Genomic DNA, 21,193 nt, shown 5'->3' on the forward strand with positions numbered 1-21,193 from the left:
TAAGAGCTCTCGCGAGAGTGCGAATGTAGTGTTAGCAAAACCGTCTCTTAGTAACGATGAGCTCGCTGAAAGTCAGCGATGTGAAGCAGGTGGCGCGGCTACAGGTAAGAGCCGTTAGTTTAGGTGGCTGGAAAACGGATTGGTCTTGCTGGAGGGTGACTTCTTCACCACAGGCCCTCATGTCCCCAAACTCAACTCGACTGCGACCTCACAACTCCACCTGAGATGAACCACAGAAAATAAATTGCCGACCCCTTTTCACGTTGTTATTGTTGGAAATCTCAGGCGGAAATACACGTGCCTATTTTCACAAACTTCCAATTTAAGTACTACAACTTGCACTTTAAATCAATGTTCATCTTACTTTCAAATTTAAGTTTGAGAAGCTTAAAATCGTAATACCGAATTAATAGTGTTGTGGTAGGTAATTTCATCATGATTCAAAGTTAGAGAGAAGACTCGCAACAAATATTTAATTAATTATTTATATTGTAGATGAGCAATCTTTAATTAACTCTAGTTTTTAATTTTGCTGAAAGGAAAACTACTGATTTTTTTTCCTCTTACACTCATCAGAAGTATCTCAAATTTCAACGATAACTCTATGAGAAAATTATTCTAATTGGCCGATATTTGGTACCAGATGAAATGTATTTTTAATGAATGAGTCTGAATCTTCTGCCCCACTGCATATGTCTGATATAGACTCATAAGGATTTTCTTACATACCTTAACACAATCCATCTCACACTCATTGACTTTTGAGATAGAGAAATCAAACATGCTCCCTTTCCTTGATGTGTTATTAGTTAAGAAATCTGCTCATAGTTTCTCCACTTAGCCTACCTTCACCAGTCACCATAAATATTTGGATTCGTAAACTTCCAATCATTTTAAGATTGGTTTTAGCAAGTATGTGAATAGGCCTTAGCTATTTGCTCACCTTGCAAGCATGATGCAGAAAAAGGTGGCATCAAAGCTACCTTATGGGACAATGGCTATTCTGATCAGACCATTATTCACTGTGTATTGCACAAACTTGCAAATGGGCAAAAGGCCACAACTTTCAGACTTGAATTACACTGGAAGGGCAAAATCTGTCAAAAATTTGAGTAATAGGTTAAGCAAGTCATTTCACACTGTTATGATGCAATGGTAATTTAAATGTAGGACTGCTGTTAGTCTACCACAGAATTGTCCAATATTATACATGAATTTCAGCACAGACAGTGCAATGCAGGTACATAGGCCATATGTATCAATGATTGGTTGATTGAATCAAAAGGCAGATTCCGTTGATAGTTTGTAATAGGCAGAGAACAGAATATACTCAACCAGGCTGCACTTGTGAAACCTAATATTAATATTAATGTATACTGTTAACTGTAATTCTATAATTGGGAAAAACTTGCTGGACAATCTGGAGTTTCTTTTATTCAGTCTTGGGATGTAGATGTTGCTAGCTGGCCAGCATTTATTGCCTGTCCCTAGTTGCCCATACGAAGGTGGTGGTGAGCTGTGATCTTGATCTGCAGCAGTGCTGTAAGTTGACTTGCAATGCCCTTAGAGAGAGAATTCCAGGATTTTGACCCAGTCATATAGTTTCAAGTCAGGATGGCAAAGGGCTTGGAGGGGAACGTGCACATGTTGGTGTTCCCACGTATCTGCTACCTTTGTACTTCCATATGAAAGTGGTTGTTGGTTGGGAAGATGCTCTATAAGGATCTTTGCTGAATTTCTTAATTACATCTTGGAGATAATGTACACTGTTGTGCTGAACATTGGTAGTGAAGGGAGTGAATGTTTGTGAATGTGGTGCCAATTGAGCGGATTGCTTTATACTGGATGGTGTCGAGCATCTTGAGTGCTACTGGAGCTGCACCCATCCAGGCACGTGGAGAGTATTCCATCACATTTATGCTTTGTAGATGGGGGACAGGCTTAGGGAGTCAGATGAGTACTCATTGCAAGATTCCTACCATCTGACTTGCTCTTTTGGCCACTATATTTATATAGTGAGTCCAGATGAGTTTCTGGTCAATGGTAACCCACAGGATGTTGATAGTGGGGCATTTACTGTTGGTAAATGACCATTGAATGTCAAGGGGTGGTGGATAGATTGTCTCTGATTGTTGACAGTCATAGCCTGGCATTTGTGTGGAGTGAATGTCACTTGTCAGCCTAAGTTTGGATATAGCCTAGATCTTATCGCATGTGAACATGGACTGCATCAATATCTGAGAAATTAAGAATGGTGCTGAAAATTATGCAATCATCAGCGAAAATCCCAAATTCTGACCTTATGATGGAGGGAAGGAAACATTATTGATGAAGCAGTTGAAGAAGATTGGGCCTCGGACACTTCCTGAGCAGCTCCTGCAGAGATGACCAGGAACTGATAAGACTGACCTCCGACAACCACAACCATGTTCCTATGTGCCAGGTATGACTCCAGTCAGCAGAGAATTTACCTCCAATATCCATTGATTCCAGTTTTGCTAACAGCTACATTAACAAAACATACATGATAATGTGGCTCATTTACACTTGCCAGCAATGAATACATTCTGACCCAGAGATTTGTTCTCTGAAAACCAGAGTAATATATTCATCTTTGCATCATTGGACTGAACATGTTGCTGCGCATCATTATGCTTCATCAGTTTTACACCTGCACTGTGTGCTAGCAACTGACACAGCAAAAAGTCTACACATGCTTCAGTCAGTTAGGCATGTCTTGCAGTCAGAGTGGAGTAATATTCATTTACATCATTTTCAGTTAGGGGCTCCTGGCACAGTAAGTTAAAGACAAGAGATACAGAAATTGCTGAAGAAACTCAGCAGGTCTGGCAGCATCTAAGAGAAAAAAGTAGAGCCAATGTTTTGGGTCCAATGAATCTTATTTAGAACTGATTGTATCCAGGGAATGATGGAGACACAGGAGTTGGCGGGGGGAGGGGGTGTATAAGAAGTAAATGATTGGTGAAAATAGAGCCTAGAGAGAGAAACAGCAACAGGGCACACAGTGGATGGAATGGACAGTGGTGAGCTGGGGAGAAAGATAAGTTGATAATAAGGTACATTAGTCAGTGAAAATGGGCTGACTGTGATGAAAGCAGTCCATATCATGACATGGATAGGGGAATGGCGGGGTAAAGGACATGGATGAAGGTGTTCAGACCGATAAATAATTGAGCTTGATATTGAAATTTGGAGACTCGGTAGTCCTCAAGATGCATTTTATTTTAGTTTGTGCTGGAGCACTGTATAGAGCATGAGACAGAAATGTTGTCCAGGACTGTTGATATGTTGAGTGGCAGGCAACAGGAAGCTCAGGGTCATTTTTGTGGACAGAACATAGGTGTTCTGCAAAGCTGTTACCTAGTCTGCATTTTGTCCCCCCTGTGTAGTGGAGATCACACTGTGAGCATGAATAAGGCAGACCAGGATTGATTAAAGTGCAGGTAAATTACTGCTTCACATGATAGGTGTGTCCGAGCCTTTGATAGTGAGGAAGGAGGAAGTAAATAGGTTCATGTTGCATCTTCTGCAATTGTAGGGGAAGGTGCCATGGGGATGTGGAAAGATGTTGGGAGTGGAGTAGAAGTGAGCTAGGATGTCTCAGAAGGAATGGCCTCTACGGAATTCTGACAAGAGAGGGTATGGGAATGTGTGTCCGGTGGTGGTATTCCACTAGAGGAAGTGAGAATGGCAGCTTATAATCCTTTGAATGTTGGCAAATGTTGCCACTGGATGGTGGCAAGTGAGGACAAGGAGGATCCGATTGATGTTGTGGGAGGGAAGAACATAGAACATTACAGCATAGTACAGGCCCTTCGGCCCTTGGTGTTGCACCGACTTGTGGAAACCAATCTGAAGCCCATCTATCCTACACTATTCTATTTTCATCCATATGTTTATCCAATGACCATTTAAATGCCCTTAAAGTTGGTGAGTGTATTACGCAGGCAGTGTGTTCCGTGCCCCACTAGTCTCTGAGTAAAGATACTATCTCTGACATCTGTCCTATATCAATCACCCCTCAATTTAAAGGTACATCCCCTCATGCTTGCCATCACCATCCGAGGAAAAAGGCTCTCAATGTCCACCCTATCTATTCCTCTGATTATCTTATAGATCTCAATTAAATCACCTCTCAACCTCCTTCTCTCTCATGAAAACAGCCTCAAGTCCCTCAGCCTTTTCTCATAAGACCTTCTCTCCATACCAGGCAACATCCTGATAAACCACTTTTGCGCACTTTCCAATGCTTCCACATCCTTCCTATAATGCGGCGACCAGAACTGTACACAATACTTCAATGCAGCCGCACCAGAGTTTTGTACTCTTGCAGCATGATCTCGTGACTCCGAAACTCAATTCTCCTACCAATAAAAGCCAACACACCAAATGCCTTCTTAACAATCCTATTAACCTGAGTGGCAACTTCCAGTAATGGGCTAATTATTCCTGTTGCTCCTTCCAAAGTGAATCACCTCACACTTTTCCACATGAAACTCCATTTGCCACCTCTTAGCCCAGCTGTGCAGCTTACCTATGTTCCTTTGGTACCTGCAACATCCTTCAGCACTGTCCACAACTTCACCGACCTTAGTGTTATCTGCAAATTTACTATTCCATCCTTCTATGCCCTTATCTAGGTAATTTATAAAAATGACAAACAGCAGTGGCCCCAAAACAGATTCTTGTAGTACACCACTAATAATTGAACTCTAGGATAACCATTTCCCATCAACCACCACCCTCTGTCTTCTTTCAGCTTAATCCCATGCCTCCGTATTTTCTCCAATAACCTACCGTGGGGAAGCTTATCAAACACCTTACTGAAATCCATATACACCAGACCCTCCCATGTCCTAAGAGAAAGTGTGAAGGCACAAATGTGGGAAATGGGTGGACATGTCTGAGGGCCCTGTCAACCATGGTGGTTGGGAATCCTCGGTTGAAGAAAAAAGTGGACATTTCTGAGGACTCCCTGTGAAAGGTGGCATCATCAGAATAGAAGTGACAGAGACATGAAACTGAGCGTATGGAATGGGTCTTTACAGAAAGTATGAGGATGTACAGTCCAGGTAATTGTGGGAGTTGGAAGGTTTGACATGAATAGTAGTGGTTAACCTGTACCCAGAAATGGAAACAAATGTTGAGGAATGGAAGGGAGGAGTGAGATAAACTAGATTCCAGATGAGAGATGGAAGCAGCACCCATCATTGATATACTGGAGAAAGAGTTGTGAGGAGGGACCAGGTAGAATGTTCCATGTGCCCCACAAAGACATATAACAGAGGCTATGTGGGAACCGTGGCCATACATTTGATCTGAAGAAAGTCAGAGGAGTTAAAGATGAAGTTGTTTAATGTGAGGACGAGCTTGGCCCAATGGAGGAGGTGTACGGGGACAGTTCAGATTTTTTTTTTTGAGGAAAAGTGGAAAGCCTTGAGACCACTCTGATGGGAATTGCACATCCATGATAAAGAGGTTGCTGGTGCTTGTGAACTGAAAATTCTGAAAGCAATGTAAAGTATCAGAACTCATTATTGACTTTCGGCGGGATATTACTCATGCCCCCCTACACATTAACAGCACAGTGATGGAATGAGGGGAGAGCGTCAAGCTCCTGGAAGTGGTCATTACCAACAAACTTTCTTGAACTCTTCACGTGGACACACTGGTTACAAAGGCCCAACAACGTCTCTTCTTTCTCAGGCAGCTGACGACGAATGCCCGTGCCAACTTTTGTAGGTTCGCCATTGAGAGCATTCTGTCTGAATGTATCACTACCTGGTATGGCAACTGTATCATTCAAGATCGGAGATGGTTACAGAGAGTGGTGAACTTGGCCCAGACAATCACAAAGGCCAACCTCCCATCTATAGAATCCATCTTCCAGGCCCGCTGTCAAGGAAAGGCCGCCAGCATTCTCAATGATCCATCCCATCCTGGCAATGCTTTTTTACAGCCTGTACCACATGGGAGAAGTTCCATGCACCAGCCGGTTTCGAAACAATTTCTACTCTACTGTTTTAGAATACTGAATGGACTCACAATCTCTTAGCAATTGCCTGTACCTGTGTTTTGTTTTGCCGCTGTTTACCAATATTTACTAATCTATGCTATTTAACTTTGTGATTTGCCTGTATTGCACGCAAAACAAAGCTTTTCACTGTGCCTCGGTACACATGACAATAAATCCAATTCAATTCAATTCAATTCAGAAGAAGCAAGGATAAAAGTGGGAAGAAATGAATTGTGAAGCACAGTGCAAGCTGGAAGAACAACACCTCATTTTCCACTTTTGTGCCCTGTAGCCCTCCAGACTCAATATCAAGTTCAATAATTTTAGGGCCTGAACTCTCCCAAGTCCTATCCACCAACTCCACACGCCAGCCTTGTTAGCACATTGTCTGCCATCACACAATCCATTGTTAGCTACTAACAGACTCCATTAACAGCTATTTAATCTCCCAGCCAGATCATTATCTATTCCATTGTTTGTCCAACCATTATTTTCTCTCTTTGGGCTCTATCCCCCCTATCATTTGCTCCTTACCCCTTTCTCGCAACCTATCTTCTGCACATAAACCACCATTTTCCTAGCCACCATCAGTTCCAAGGAAGGATCACTGGACTTGAAATGTTAACTCTGATTTCTCTTCACAGATGCTGCCAGATCTGCTGAGCTTTTCCAGCAATTTCTGTTTTGTTGTTGAAGAGATGAATTCTGTAGGGCAGGAGCAAGCAGAAGCGATAGAGGTTCACAGGCAAACCTGCTTGTGGATTTTGGGAAGGAGGTAGAAGCAGGCTGTGCGGGGTTGAGGACTATGAGCTTAGAGGCAGTAGGGGAAAAGATTCTACCAATAAAATGAGATTAGTGACCATTGTGGACACAGTAGCCTGATGTTCAGTGGTGGTCTCATGGTCCGAGGGAGACAGAATGAATCATCTGAGAGCTGAAGCACAGCATCCACAATGTAGAGGTCAGTATGCCAGGCAACAACAGCACAACCCTTGCCTGCAGGGTTGATTACAAAGTCAGGGTTAGGTCTGAGAGCACTGTCCACCCAGTTCAGAGGGAGTTAGTTTGGAATGAGAGAGGGAAGCAGAGCAATTAAGGCGACCAATGTCACATTAACAGTTCTCAATTAACAGTTCGAATGCAAGTAAAAGACCGAGGGGTGAGGGTGATGTCCAGGTGGAGGGGAACCGTTGGTGGCAGGTGAAGGGTTCTGTCGGTCCGTGAAAGGATTCCTCTCCAAAGAAATGGACATGGAAGCAAAGGCGATGGAAGAAGATTTCAACGTCATATCATGCCCAAAATTAATTGAGGTAGGATGCAGAGGGATAAAATAAGACCTTTGTTGAGTGCAGAACATGATTTTGATTTTATTGTCATGTGTAATTTACAGTAGGAATACAGTAAAATACAGTGAAAAGCTTTCATTTGTCGCCATGCAACAGCACCATTTTGAATAATTTAAAAATAAGGAAGAAAATAGATATAGCTTGAGAAGAGCCCATCAGTCCTAAGCCAGCTCATCACAGTCAATGATACCTGTGCTACCATGCCTCTACCACTGCTTCACTGCCATCTACACTGGATTCAACTGATACTGAAGTTGCTGATCCTCAAGCACCATCTTCGCGGACGGATACCCCTTTACTACTGCATCACAGCTGCCTGTGCCAGACCAACCAACATCAGAGATGTGTTTCTCATCGCTAGGCCCACCCTGTTCATCAACGTTGCCATAATGCCCTTGTGTCACAGCCTCACTGCTGCCAGCATCAGACCCAACCAACAATGAAGTCGCTGATCCTCAGGTGCCATGTTGCCTCTGCCGATGTAGCAGCTGCCGATTCCAGGTCCTGTCCTTGCTCCAGAAAAGTAAGTAGGGGTTCACTCTGTTCCATGCTGGACCCATTCAAGGGCCTGTTTGAGATCCATGGTAGGTCCACTTGAGGTCTGCACCTTGGGCTCAGCTCAAGACCATTTGATGCCCCACCCCAGGTCCGTTGAGGTCCGCCACTCTTCTCTCACTGCCACCAATGCCTTCCAAGCTCAGAGCAAGATCAGTAAGTTTAAAAAAAAAGAGAGGGTGGATAAAAAAGAAAAAAAAGCAAAGCAGTTGGAGTGGCAAGCTCTGGCACAGGAGCCCTATTCCCAATCTTTAACCAGATCCGGATCAGAGAGCATAACAAATAACTGACATGTCAAGGGCAGCTTCTGAGGAGATGTACTTTAGATTAGATTAGATTAGATTAGATTCCCTACAGTGTGGAAACAGGCCCTTCGGCCCACCATGTCCACACCGACCCTCCGAAGAGCAACCCACCTAGTCCCATTCCCCTACGTTTACCCCTGACCAATGCACCTAGTACTACGGACAATTTAGCATGGCCAATTCACCTGACCTGCACATCTTTGGACTGTGGGAGGAAACCAGAGGATCCGGTGGAAACCCACACAGACACGGGGAGAATGTGCAAACTTCACACAGACAGTTGCCCAAGGCAGGAATTGAACCCAGGTCCCTAGTGCTGTGAGGCAGCAGTGCTAACCACTGAGCCGCCCCACAGAGATTAGATACACTACAGTGTGGAAACAGGCCCTTCGGCCTAACAAGTCCACACCAACCCTCTGAACAGTAACCCACCCAGACTCATTTCCCTCTGACTAATGCACCTAACACTATAGGCAATTTAGCATGGCCAATTCACTGTGGGAGGGAACCGGAGCACCCGGAGGAAACCCACGCAGACACGGGGAGAATGTGCAAACTCCACACAGTCACCCAATCGAACCTGGGACCCTGGTACTGTGAGGTAGCAGTGCTATCCACTGAGTCACCGTACTTGGGACAGTAAAAGTCAGGTCCATCTCTTTCTTGGGAGTGGTATTGCAAATGTTGGGCAGTGGATCACTGATAATCCCTGTACATTTTTTGGTGCTGAGTGGACCTCTGAAATAGAAGCGTGCGGAAGTAGAAACAATGCATTGGCATGCTGATCACCATGAGTGGAGTCAGGCAGTTAAGAGGAAATAAAACAAAGAACTGTGGATGCTAGAGATCTGAAACACACAGAAACAAAATTTGCTGAAGAAACTCGGCACATCTGGTAGTATGTATGGAGAGAGAATAGTTAATATTTCAAGTCTAATGACTCTTCAACTGTTCTGCAGCTTTTGTGAGCTTAGAGGGAATGTTGTCTTAGCTCTTTCTGCCCTATTATGGACCATTTTCTCCTGGGGTGAAAGAAAAGAATATATCAAGTGAGATGCAAATGGGTAGCACAGCAATGGGGAAAAGGTGGGGAGGTGTCTCAAATGAGTGATTCAGAGACGGAGAGTAAGTTGGCAATATGTGGGGAACTGGGTGTTTGAGAGTGAGTGAGTGAAGATGTTGCCTTGGCGGGAGGTGGGTGCAGTGGCAGTGATAGACTGAGTATGAGGTAGGAGAGAAAACATGCACTTAACCTTGGCAAAACAGGAACGGTCATTGACCTTCTTCCTACACTGTTGGACATTCCTCCGGACAGCTCAGACTGGTTGATGACCTCAGACAAGGCTGGCTCAGTTTGGTATTGTGGTCTCCACTAGCAGTCCTGAAGAAGTCTGCACAACCCTGTCCACCAGGACCTCCAGGTTCCTGTTCTCAAAGTGGAGTGCCAGTTTCACCTTGACTGTCATACCTGTGGCAAATTCCATGAACTTCGAGCACTTGTCAGTTCCATTATGGCCTTTCAAATATGGAGCTAGCGCCAAGGTTAAAAGTATATTCTGGCATATCCCGTCAGTGGTGAGTTCTTCAGACTAAAATTGGAAAAGAGCAGAGTCATAGAGGCATGGTGGATTGTTAATAAGCTGAGTTTGGGATGATAGATTGAGGGAACTGACTAGGTAAGCCTTACTAAGACAAACCTGAGATGAAACCATACTCAGATGAAAATTATACTTAACTAGAGTATTGTAGGCTTCAGCCCAGGAATTCTGTATCATGTAACTCACCATATGACTCCCAGAGCCTGTCCATTATCTACAAGGCACAGGTCAGGAGTCATGATTTGGAGATGCCAGTGTAGGACTGGGGTGTACAAAGTTAAAACTCACACAACACCAGGTTATAGTCCAACAGGTTTAATTGGAAGCACACTAGCTTTCGGAGCATCGCTTTTTCATCAGATGATAGTCACCTCATGAAGGAGCGACGCTCCTCAAGCTAATGTGCTTCCAATTAAACCTGTTGGACTATAACCTGGTATTGTGTGATTTTGAACCCAGGTCAGGAGTGTGATGGAACACTCCCTATTTGCCTGGCTGAGTGCAGCTCCAACTACTTTCATTAAACTCAACACCATCCAAGACAAAGCAGCCCAGTAAACTTGCAACTCCTCTACCACTTCCAACAGTAGTGGAGTGTACCATTTACAAAATACTCTGTAACAACACACCATAGATCCTTCAACAGCATTTTCTTAAATAATGTGCCATCACCTAGAAATACAAGGACTGCATATGCATAGGGGTCATCACCACCTTCCAGTTCCCTGTGACAAACATCCTGAATTGTAACTATCACCCTCACTGTTGCTGGGTCAACATTCTGAAACTGACTTCCTAACAACACTGTGGGTGCATCTAATCCCCAGTGGATATGTAGACAGCTCAAAACTACCTTCTCAATGGCAGTTCAGGATGGACAACATCCTCATTCTGTGAACAAGAAAACCTGGAGTTTTCCAATATATATAGCAGCTATTCTTTTAAAAACCTACATTCCTGCAATGCTTCAGTGGTATGATTGAAGTAGAGTTACACAGAACTTGAATATTCTATGTTCTGACACGAGTCTGTGGTTGAGATGCTGTAATCAACCTCAGAATTCCTAAGTTATAGGGGAGGAGATTTTGTGGAATTGGAGATCAGGAAGAAAAGAAAATGCATTTTAATATTTGTACATTAACTATGAACAGATCATGTGTTAAATTCGTTTAGTGCACATTGTGCATGATAGAATGGAGTTGCCCTGAAATTTGTGGTAGTTGCATAACATGGGATTGATTTTACTGAACTGCGCTATGCAATATCTTGGACAAAGTTGCCCTACCAGAATGTTTCATATTTTGTTCTATAATCTCAATTTAATGTAAACATTGTTTGAAAAATTTTATCACTAAACACAGAGGAGCCTCAATTATCCGGCATTCGATTACCCGAATTTTGGGTTATCCGAACAACATCGCAAGGTCCTGATGCTTGGCTAAACTGTATTATTTGGTGTTTGATTATCTGAACAAAATACTCCCCATCCATGTCATTTGGATAATCGAGGTTCCTCTGTAAACTTTTATTTTTATTTGTTTTCTCTTAGAAAGAAGCTGGCCGTTGTAATTTAGTTAAATTGCTAAAATGGGAAGATTTTGATGAAGAAAAAGACTTAAAACCGGGTATTCTTCTTGACTATTTGTACAATGCTATTATATTTGCTGCTGGGAAAGGATTTCCATGGCCCAGTGTGGCTCTGGCAGCACAATTTTCAGAGGAACTACTTTTCGAAACAGAAGGTAATACTGAAAAGCATGTTATTGTCATTTTCTTTTCTTGTACATTTAGCTCCAAGATACAACTGTTTAAGGGGCTGCCCTGATTAATGATTTAGAGACCTAGGACAATTACTTCGGTTTTTAATATTCTAGTACATGACCCAGTGTATTGTAATCTAGGACTTGGCATTAATGCTAACTGTCATCCTATTGGAAATATGAAAGCATTATTCCTAGCTAAGAATGTGCAAACATGAGAGTCTAAATGATAATAAAAGACACCGGTTCATAAATATGTTTAAAATTCGTATGAAGTTGTAGAGTTTGGAGTGAAAAACAAAAAGGCAGAATAATATTTAAATACGTTGGGAAATGTGCATGTACAAAGGGATCTTGGCATCCTTGTACACCAGTCAATGAAGGTAAACAGGCAGTCACAGCAGGTAACCTGGAATATAAATAGCGTATTGACCTTCGTTGCAAGAGGATTCAAGTTCCGAAGTAGAGATGTCTTACTATAAGGGGCCTTCGTAACACTGCACCTGAGGTATTAGGTGCAGTTTAGGTCTCTCTACCTGAGAAAGGATAACTTGCCATAGAAGGAGTGCAGCAAAGGTTTACTAAGCTGAAACTGGAAATGGCAAGACTATCATATGAAGAGATTTGTTGGATTGTATTCGCTAGAGCTTAGAAGAATGAGAGGAGAACTGATTGAAATATATGAAATTCTAAAAGGGCTGAACAGACTAAATGCTGGGGGATGCTTCCCCAGGTTGGGGAATCTGGAATCAGGGGTCACAGTCTCAGGAATTAGAGTAAGCTATTTAGACTGAGATGAAAATTCGTTTCTTCACTAAGAAGGTGGTCAACCAGAGGTTGTGAAGACAAGTCACGAGTATATTCAAAAAAGCAATTGATAATTTTTTCAGCTACTAATGACATCAATGGGTGTCAGAAAGAAAGAAAGGAGGAGTATGGCATTGAGATAGAGCATCAGCCATGATCATATTGAATGGCAGAGTAGGCTCAAAGGGAAAAGGGCCTACTCCTGCTCCTAAGTTTCTATGTTTCTATATTGTTCCTCAACAGTTTTTAAAATTAGTTTAAAGATGCAACCAGTTTCAGGTTTCTTAATGCTTTAAGTTTTGTATTTCCATTCCTTGACATTATAGCATTTCTTTGCTCTACCTCCCATGATAGGTGTACAGCTTTTCATAAAGATCTTATTGCAGTACTGCTGTTTTGTGCATTTTCTGCCAAATTAATTAGAAACTTAATTTGCATTGCAACTGATTGGCTCAAATTAAAGCTAATCACTAATGAATGGAGATCAGGGATGTCACCCTGAAGGTGCTGCGAAAGCTTCAAAGCTAGAAATACATGACAAATTAAAACATAATCTCCTGTGAGCATCTTACACTGTGAACATAATAAGAGAAAAGTCTAGGGTGAGACATGTTTTATATTTTTCCTCATTTAAGAATACACAAGGATGGGGATTAAAGTACAGTTGCAAGCATGATTTGTAAATGCTACTTTGCTGAGGTACTCACATGTGCTAGTCTGGGTTTATGCAATAGTGTTCTGTGAAAGTCACAGTTGGAGAACTATCCAGTAATCACCCTGAGTTGCCGATATAGAATTCTTGCTCTGAGTATTAAAGGATTAAAGGGATTTCAGTTAACCTGCAAAGCAAAGAATCCAAAACCAACTGCTCAATTTATCAGACATGACACAGGGACTGATCTGTGTATCTTATAATTTTTATTTTTTGTTGGACTCACTTCTCATTTCTAATATCTATGTATATATGTTGTATTGGTATTTCTTCCTGCATTAAGTAACAACTAAACTTAGTCTTTTAACTCAACAAATCCTGGTAAAATTAGCTCATTTGAAAACATAGATTCATTTGGTTTGGGAGAAAGGTATCATCAAGTGAAGGATCAACTTCTCTGTAACTTTTCTTGCTGTTGAATGGGCCTTTGAAGCCCATATGCAACATTGGCTTCCAGAGCTGAAGCCATATATCATCAGAACAATTGATGTATGTGGATTGCGCAGCTTTAAGGAAGTGTTGGAGGGGATCTTTTTTGATTGACCTTGTTATGAATAACCGTAGAAGGTTTGATTTCAGTAAGGCCTTTGATAAGGTTCCACATGGTAAACTGCTCTAGGAGGTTAGATCGCATGCAATCCAGGGGGAGCTGGCATATTGGATACACGATTGGCTTGATGATAGGAACCAGAGGGTAAAAGTGAAAGGATGCTTATCAGACTGGAAGCTTGTGGCTAATGGAGTGTCTGAGGTCAGTGTTGGGCCCATTGCTGTTTGTTATCTATATTAATGATTTGGATGAGAATATACAAGGCATGATTAGTAAGTCTGCTCAATGGTTTGAGTTGTGGGGAGAAGTTGGACAAGCTAGGACTTTTTTCTTTAGAGTATAGGAAACTGAGAGGGGAATCTTATAGAAGTGTATAAGATCATGAGAGGCATGGATAGGGTGAATGCACTCAATCTTTTCCCCAGGGTTGAGGAATTGAGGACTAGAGGGTATCGGTTTACGGTTAGAGGGGAAAGAATAAAAGGAACCTGGAGGGGTGGGGGGCAGCTTTTTTTTTAACACAGAGGGTGGTACGCACATGGAATGAGCTGCCAGTGGAACTGGTTGAGATGGATACATTAACAACATTTAAAAGATGTTTGGACAAATACATGGATAAGAAAGGTTTAAAAGGATATGGGCCAAGTGCAGGGAAATAAAGTCAGAGTCTATGGACATTTTGGTCAGTATGGACCAGTTTGGGCCAAAGGGCTTGTCTCTGTGCTGTAGGGCTATGACTCTATGACTCTTAGAGATAAATCAAGAATGGGTGCTGGAGGTAGGGGGAAGGTGGTGAGTGGTTGAGTTCCTCCCTCTTATCCTTGAGCTTCATAATGTAGGGTATCCCATCTGGAACCGTAATACATTCGGAATCTTGCCTGAGCCCTGGTCATTATATAATGTATGAATGCAAGGATTTTAATTATCTGCATGTGTGTAAATTATAAGTTCAAGTTTCTTGAAACAGCTTTTCAGCAAATGGCAAGTTCTAACAAATTAATATACCGTGAATATTACCACAAATGTGTATGTATGTATATTTTATATAATATCTAAGAACATGGCCTTTCTACAAAACCTTGCTAATGTATCATTATTTTACAAAATAAACTGTTTAGATTATATTAATTATAACTCAAAATATGGAGGTAAGAACTCTTTTAATTTTTTTTTCGGATACTGCTCTTAAAATTAAGGAAAGGCTGGCAACAAAATGCCTGTACTGATTAAAAATTTCAGAAATTAATTTTTGATTTTATATTTGGTTTTGGTTTAATTGTCAAAACATATCCTTATATCAACGGCGAGATTAACTGAAGCACCCTATAATTCATGTTATAACTTTCACATTGAAAAGCTGGATTAATTACCTTGGCAAAGTCTTCATTCTTTGAGGGAAGCATTGTCCACATGGTGCACTTGCACTTCTTGCACTCGTTCTCTTGGCCCTTGGATATGCAATGTCTTAAAAGTTATTTCTAACATGTTCTTGGCTGTTTCTGTCATTTCTAAAAAGAAAGTCAACATATCTGAATCAAATAGGTTTGGTCAGTTCTAGACCATCTGGATATATTGTAAAATATCTTAATTTTGATATGATAGACCCCTGTTTTACAAACGTTATGAATGCATTTGGAAGAGTGAATTATGGTAAACCAGTTCAAGAGAGGTGGGCTAAAAGCAGACATTAGATTTCTACGGGCGGCACGGTGGCACAGTGGTTAGCACTGCTGCCTCACAGCGCCAGAGACCTGGGTTCAATTCCCGCCTCAGGTGACTGACTGTGTGGAGTTTGCACGTTGTCTGTGTGGGTTTCTTCTGGGTGCTCCAGTTTCCTCCCACAGTCCAAAGATGTGCAGGTCAGGTAAATTAACCATGCTAAATTGCCTGTAGTGTTAGGTAAGGGATAAATGCAGGGGTATGGGTGGGTTGCGCTTCGGCGGGGCGGTGTGGACTTGTTGGGCTGAAGGGCCTGTTTCCACACTGTAAGTAATCTAATCTAATTGCCCTGTTCGGAGAGGGATGCAGAGAATTTTTCTCAAAAGATTGCATAACTTTGGAACTCTGCTTGAAAACGTGCTAGAAGTGGCATAATTGAATAGATTTTAAAGCAGAGAATGATAGCTTCTTGTTAGGCAAGGGTGTCAGGGTTATTGGAGTAAATGGAAATGCAGAATTTGAAGCACAAACAGATCAGTCATAACCTTACTGATGATGTGGAGGTGCTGGTGTTGGACTGGACTGGTCAAAGTTAGAAGTCACACGGCACCAGGTTTATAGTCCAACAGGTGTTTTTGAAATCACAAGCTTTCAGAGCACAGCCCTTTCATTGTGCAGTGAGAGAGAAGAGCACACAGACTCAGAGTTTATAGGCAGAGAGACCATAAGATCATGCAACTGGTATGAGTGAAGTGTCAGATAGTGAGTCTTTGCAGGTGACCAAGAGTGTTGGTCAGCGAGTAAAATGTCAACAGCTGAATAATCAGTGAAGGGATGACCTCTAATCTGATTAAGTGAGGCAGAGAGATAATTACAAACAATTAAAAATTAAGGATACAAACCAAATGACTGAAATAACATGGTAGGTATAAGAGTCGAATGTCTAACCAAAATAGTTATTAATTCAACACTGTACAAACTAATTAAGGTAGAGAGATCATAACAATTTTTCAAAGTGGTGGTGTCAAAACCGGACAGTAAGGAAGATATTACAGATACACAACTGTGTGGTGGGGTCACATGTAGTGCGACATGAGCCCAAGATCACCGTTGAAGGTAAGCATCCTCCAAGATGGACTTTGAGATACACAACAACATCTGACAGAGACTGACAGCCAAGTTCTGTATCCATGAAGACAGCCTCAACCGAGACTTGTTATCTGACACTCCACTCACCTCAGTTGTATGATCTTTTGATTTCTCTGCCTATAAAATGTGTCTCTGTGCTCTTCTGTCTCACTGCACCTGACGAATAGGCTGCGCTCCAAAAGGCTGTGATTTTAAATAAACCTGTTGGAATATAACTGGGTGTCATGTGACTTCTGACTATGTTCTTACTGAATAGCAGTGCCAGTTTGAGGGGCTGAATGACCTACTTTTGCTCCTGGTTTGCATGCATATATGCTAATGGATTCTAATTGGATCACAATATAATTTTGTCCAGTTTTTGATGTTCCACTTTAAGAAAGTGTCAAGACCATGCAGAAGGTACAAAGGGAGGTGATAAGCTACTAATGCTGAAGAAAACACATAGGCTGATGCACTTTGATACATATTATTTTCATTTGAATACGTCTGTCCAAATTTTCAGTGTTCAGTGCTTGCAATATGAAATTCTAGAAGTGATACAATTAGTGGAACCGATGGAAGTCATTGATTTTTCATGACTGTTTCCACATATACTTCCATTATTGCTCATATTGGGTTTTTCCATCTCTTACATTTTCTACCTAAAAGCATCTAACCCTTCAATTCTTTGTAAGATAAAGGTCTTGTGGCATAGCATCTGAAACAGAAGCTTCAGATTCAAGTTGCGCTGCAATTTGATGGCCAAGGAAGGTACATTGATAATGTGTCAACTTGTAAGTCCTTTCAGCTTATACCAGTGGCAGGTGGTAAGAATGGGAGAGATTAAAGAACAAGGAACATTACAGCATAGGAACAGGCCCTTCGGCCCTTCAAGCCTGCGCTGATCCAGATCCTCTATCTAAACCTGTCGCATATTTTCTAAGGATCTGTATCCCTTTGCTCTCTGTCCATTCATGTATTTGTCTAGATACATTTTAAATGACGCTATCGTTCCCAGACCTACCACCTCTCTTGGCAACACATTCCAGACACCCACCACCCTCTGCGTGAAGAACTCTCCACGTATATCTCCCCTAAACTCTTCCCCTCTCACTTTGAACCTGTGACCCCCTAGTAACTGAGTCCTCCACCCTGGAAAACATTTTCTTGCTATCCACCCTGTCTACACCTCTCATGATTTTGTAGGCCTCAATCAGGTCCCCCCCTCAACAGCCTTCTTTCTGATGAAAATAATCCTAATCTACTCTACCTGTCTTCGTAGCTAACCCCCTCCACACCAGTCAACTTCCACAACCTCCTCTGCACCTTCTCCAAAGCATCCTCATCCTTTTGGTAATGTGGCGATCAGAACTATATGCAGTATTCCAAATGTGGCCAAACCAAAGTCTTAGACAACTGTAACATGACCTGCCAACCCTTGTACTCAATACCACGTCCGATGAAGGAAAGCATGCCATATGCCTTCTTGATCATTCTACTAACCTGTATTGCCACCTTCAGGGAACAATGAACTTGAACACCCAGATCTCTCTATACATCAATTTTCCCCAGAACTTTTCCATTTACTGTTTAGTTCGCTCTGGAATTGCAACTTCCAAAATGCATCACCTTGCATTTGTCTGGATTGAACTCCGTCTGCCATTTCTCTGCCCAACTCTCCAATCTATCTATATTCTGCTGTATTTTCTGACAGTCCCCTTCACTATCTGCTACTCCACCAATCTTAGTGTCATCTGCAGACTTGCTATTGAGGTAACCTACATCCTCCTCCAAATCGTTTATGTATATCACAAACAACAGTGGTCCCAGCACTGATCCTTGTGGGACATCATTGGTCACAGGTCTCCATTTTGAGAAGCTCCCTTCCACTACTACTCTCTGTCTCCTGTTGCCCAACCAGTTCTCTATCCATTTAGCTAGAACACCCTGGACCCCATGCAACTTCATCTTCTTCATCAGCTTATCATGGGGAACCTTATCAAATGCCTTATTAAAGTCCATGTATAGGACATCTACATCCCTTCCCTCATCAATCAACTTTGTCACCTCTTCAAAGAATTCTATTAGGTTTGTAGGGCATGAGCTACCATGCACAAAACCATGTACCTATCAATGCCCATTTTCTTCCAAATGGGTATATATCCTATCCCTATCTTCTCCAGTAGCTTCCCTACCACTGACATCAGGCTCACAGGTCTGTAATTACCTGGATTATCCCTGCTACCCTTCTTAAACAAGGGGACAACATTAGCAATTCTCCACATTTTCAAGGATGCTGCAAAGGTATCTGTTAAAGCCCCAGCTATTTCCTCAGTTCCCTCAGTGATCTGGGATAGATCCCAACTGGATCTGGGGATTTGTCCACCTAAATGCCTTTTAGAATACACAACACTTCCTACTTCCTTATGCCGACTTGACCTAGAGTAATCAAACATCTATCCCTAACCTCAACATCGGCCATATGTTGTGAATACCGACGCAAAGTACTCATTAAGAATCCCACCCATTTTCCCTGACTCCATGCATATCTTTCCTGCTTTGTTCTTGAGTGGACCAACCCTTTGAGGAGAAAGTGAGGGCTGCAGATGCTGGAGATCAGAGCTGAAAATGTGTTGCTGGAAAAGCGCAGCAGGTCAGGCAGCATCCAAGGAACAGGAGAATCGATGTTTCAGGTATAAGCCCTTCTTGAGGAATGAGGGAGCTTCCTCATTCCTGAAGAAGGGCTTATGCCCGAAATGTCGATTCTCCTGTTCCTTGGATGCTGCCTGACCTGCTGCGCTGGACCAACCCTTTCCCTAGTTACCCTTTTGCTCCTTATATGTGAATAAAAGGCTTTGGGGTTTTCCTTAACCCTGCTCAGTAAGGATATCTCATGACCCTTTAGCCCTCTTAATTCCTCATTTCAGATTGGTCCTACTTTCCCAATATTCTTCCAAAGCTTCGCCTGTCTTCAGTCGCCTAGACCTTATGTATGCATCATTTTTCCTTTTAGCTAGTCTCACAATTTCACCTGTCATCCATGGTTCCCTAATATTGCCATTTCTATCCCTCATATTCACAGGAACATATCTCTCTTCAACTCTAATCAACCTCTCTTTAAAAGTCTCCCACATTTCGAATGCAGATTTCTCTTCAAGCAGCTGCTCCCAATCTACATTCCCCAGTTCCTGCCAAATTTTGGTGTAGTTGGCCTTCCCCCATTTTAGCACTCTTCCTTTTGGGCCACTCTCGTCTTTGTCCATGAGTATTCTAAAACTTATGGAATTATGATCGCTATTCCCAAAGTAATCCCCCACTGAAACTTCAACCACCTGGCCAGGTTCATTCGTGGTAAATCATGTGATGGAAATAAATTGGAACCTATCTCATTCGCAATCCATAACTCCAGATAGCAACATGGATGCAAGTGTATCTTGCCACAGCAACTCCAACTGTACATTTGGCTGGATGGCCAGAATGGACCAGATTTACATCATTAGAATGTGGTTCAGCCCCTATTCTGACTGAGGTTGATTTGAGACTTTCCTCCATTCCTTACTCTGGTGTCTCTGTGGGCCAGACCTGCCTTTGGCAGAGAACTTCAAAAGAAAAAAAAGTGATCTATTTTTCTTATTGTTCAGAACTTGATACTGGGTAGCAGGTATTTGGGTGGGAGGGTAGCAAATGGGGACTCTACTATTTTCCTACCTCTGCTCCATTGCCGGAAGTGCCATGAACACTCTTCTATCCCTCCTCCAATTGAGGCAATTAATGCTGACTTTAAGGACCTCATTCCACCTTTGCTAGAATTTACTCAGTGGCAAGTAAGGGACCTGTCATCCAGGAAACCTGAAGACTAAATCTAGTTAGGGCTACTTATGGGCTGGTTCTCAATTTCATGCACTCAGTGCTTGTTTAAGGGACTCAGCATTGGGAACAGAGGGGCTGCTGAGAATCAGCTCCCTTGCCATCCTGATCTTGCTGCTAAACCCCCATTCAACCACTCTATTGCAGACCCAGGCTGTGACCCCCCACCCCCCACCACCACCCCCAACACCCCAGTAATACTTCTCTTTTCCCGTGGTCCATTCTCCACCCTGGTCTCCAGGGGAGTACACTACTGGTAACAGTCAGTCACAGCCTGCTCATTGGCACTGTCATTCGGTAGTTGAGAGTGTGGTGCTGGAAAAGCACAGCAGGTCAGGCTGCATCCGAGGAATAAGAGAATCAACCGAGGATTCTGAAGAAGGGCTTATCCTGAAATATCAATTTTCCAGCACCTCACTCTCGACTTTGATCTCTAGCATCTGCAGTCCTCACCTTCTCCCACTGTCATTCAGTAGTGTTGCTGAACCGGCTGGCAGTTCTCAGTGAGTAGGACATCTGCCTATTGGATCTCTGATCCTGGGTAAACCCTACCTCTGCTCAGTAAAATCCCATATTGGCTGCGAATGTAACAGGCTTTGCTGAAAAGAAGCAACATATTGCTCTCACCTGTTCTCCCGCCTATGGAGCAGGACTCCCATTTTCACTAGTAAATACTGTTTTAAGTGTGTCATCCAACTCGGTTTCTTTAAATCATTTTATCGTCACTAAATTGACTCAATTACTTTCCCATTATTAGTCCAACTATATTTTACTGGAGGGAATATAAGACTCCAACTGTTGCCCATCTTATTCCAATTTTCTGACTTTTATTCTAATTATTTGTTTGACTTAATTTCTAATGGTTTGCA

General features: G+C 42.4%; 1 protein-coding gene across 2 annotated transcripts in view; it reads left to right on the top strand.

The window, feature by feature from the left end:
* The window catches only part of c3h8orf74 (chromosome 3 C8orf74 homolog), a 35,640-nt gene continuing 14,447 nt past the window's right edge, over positions 1 to 21,193 (top strand). The window contains exons 1-2 of one of the 2 annotated variants that reach the window (XM_043682373.1): positions 1 to 104; positions 11,391 to 11,583. In XM_043682373.1, the coding sequence (XP_043538308.1) occupies positions 57 to 104; positions 11,391 to 11,583 (241 nt within the window). In that variant the 5' untranslated portion in view covers positions 1 to 56. The remainder of the gene's footprint in view (positions 105 to 11,390; positions 11,584 to 21,193) is intronic. The other variant, XM_043682366.1, reaches the window with a different exon arrangement.

This window comes from Chiloscyllium plagiosum, chromosome 3 (assembly GCF_004010195.1).
Source record: "Chiloscyllium plagiosum isolate BGI_BamShark_2017 chromosome 3, ASM401019v2, whole genome shotgun sequence".
NCBI lineage: Eukaryota > Metazoa > Chordata > Chondrichthyes > Orectolobiformes > Hemiscylliidae > Chiloscyllium > Chiloscyllium plagiosum.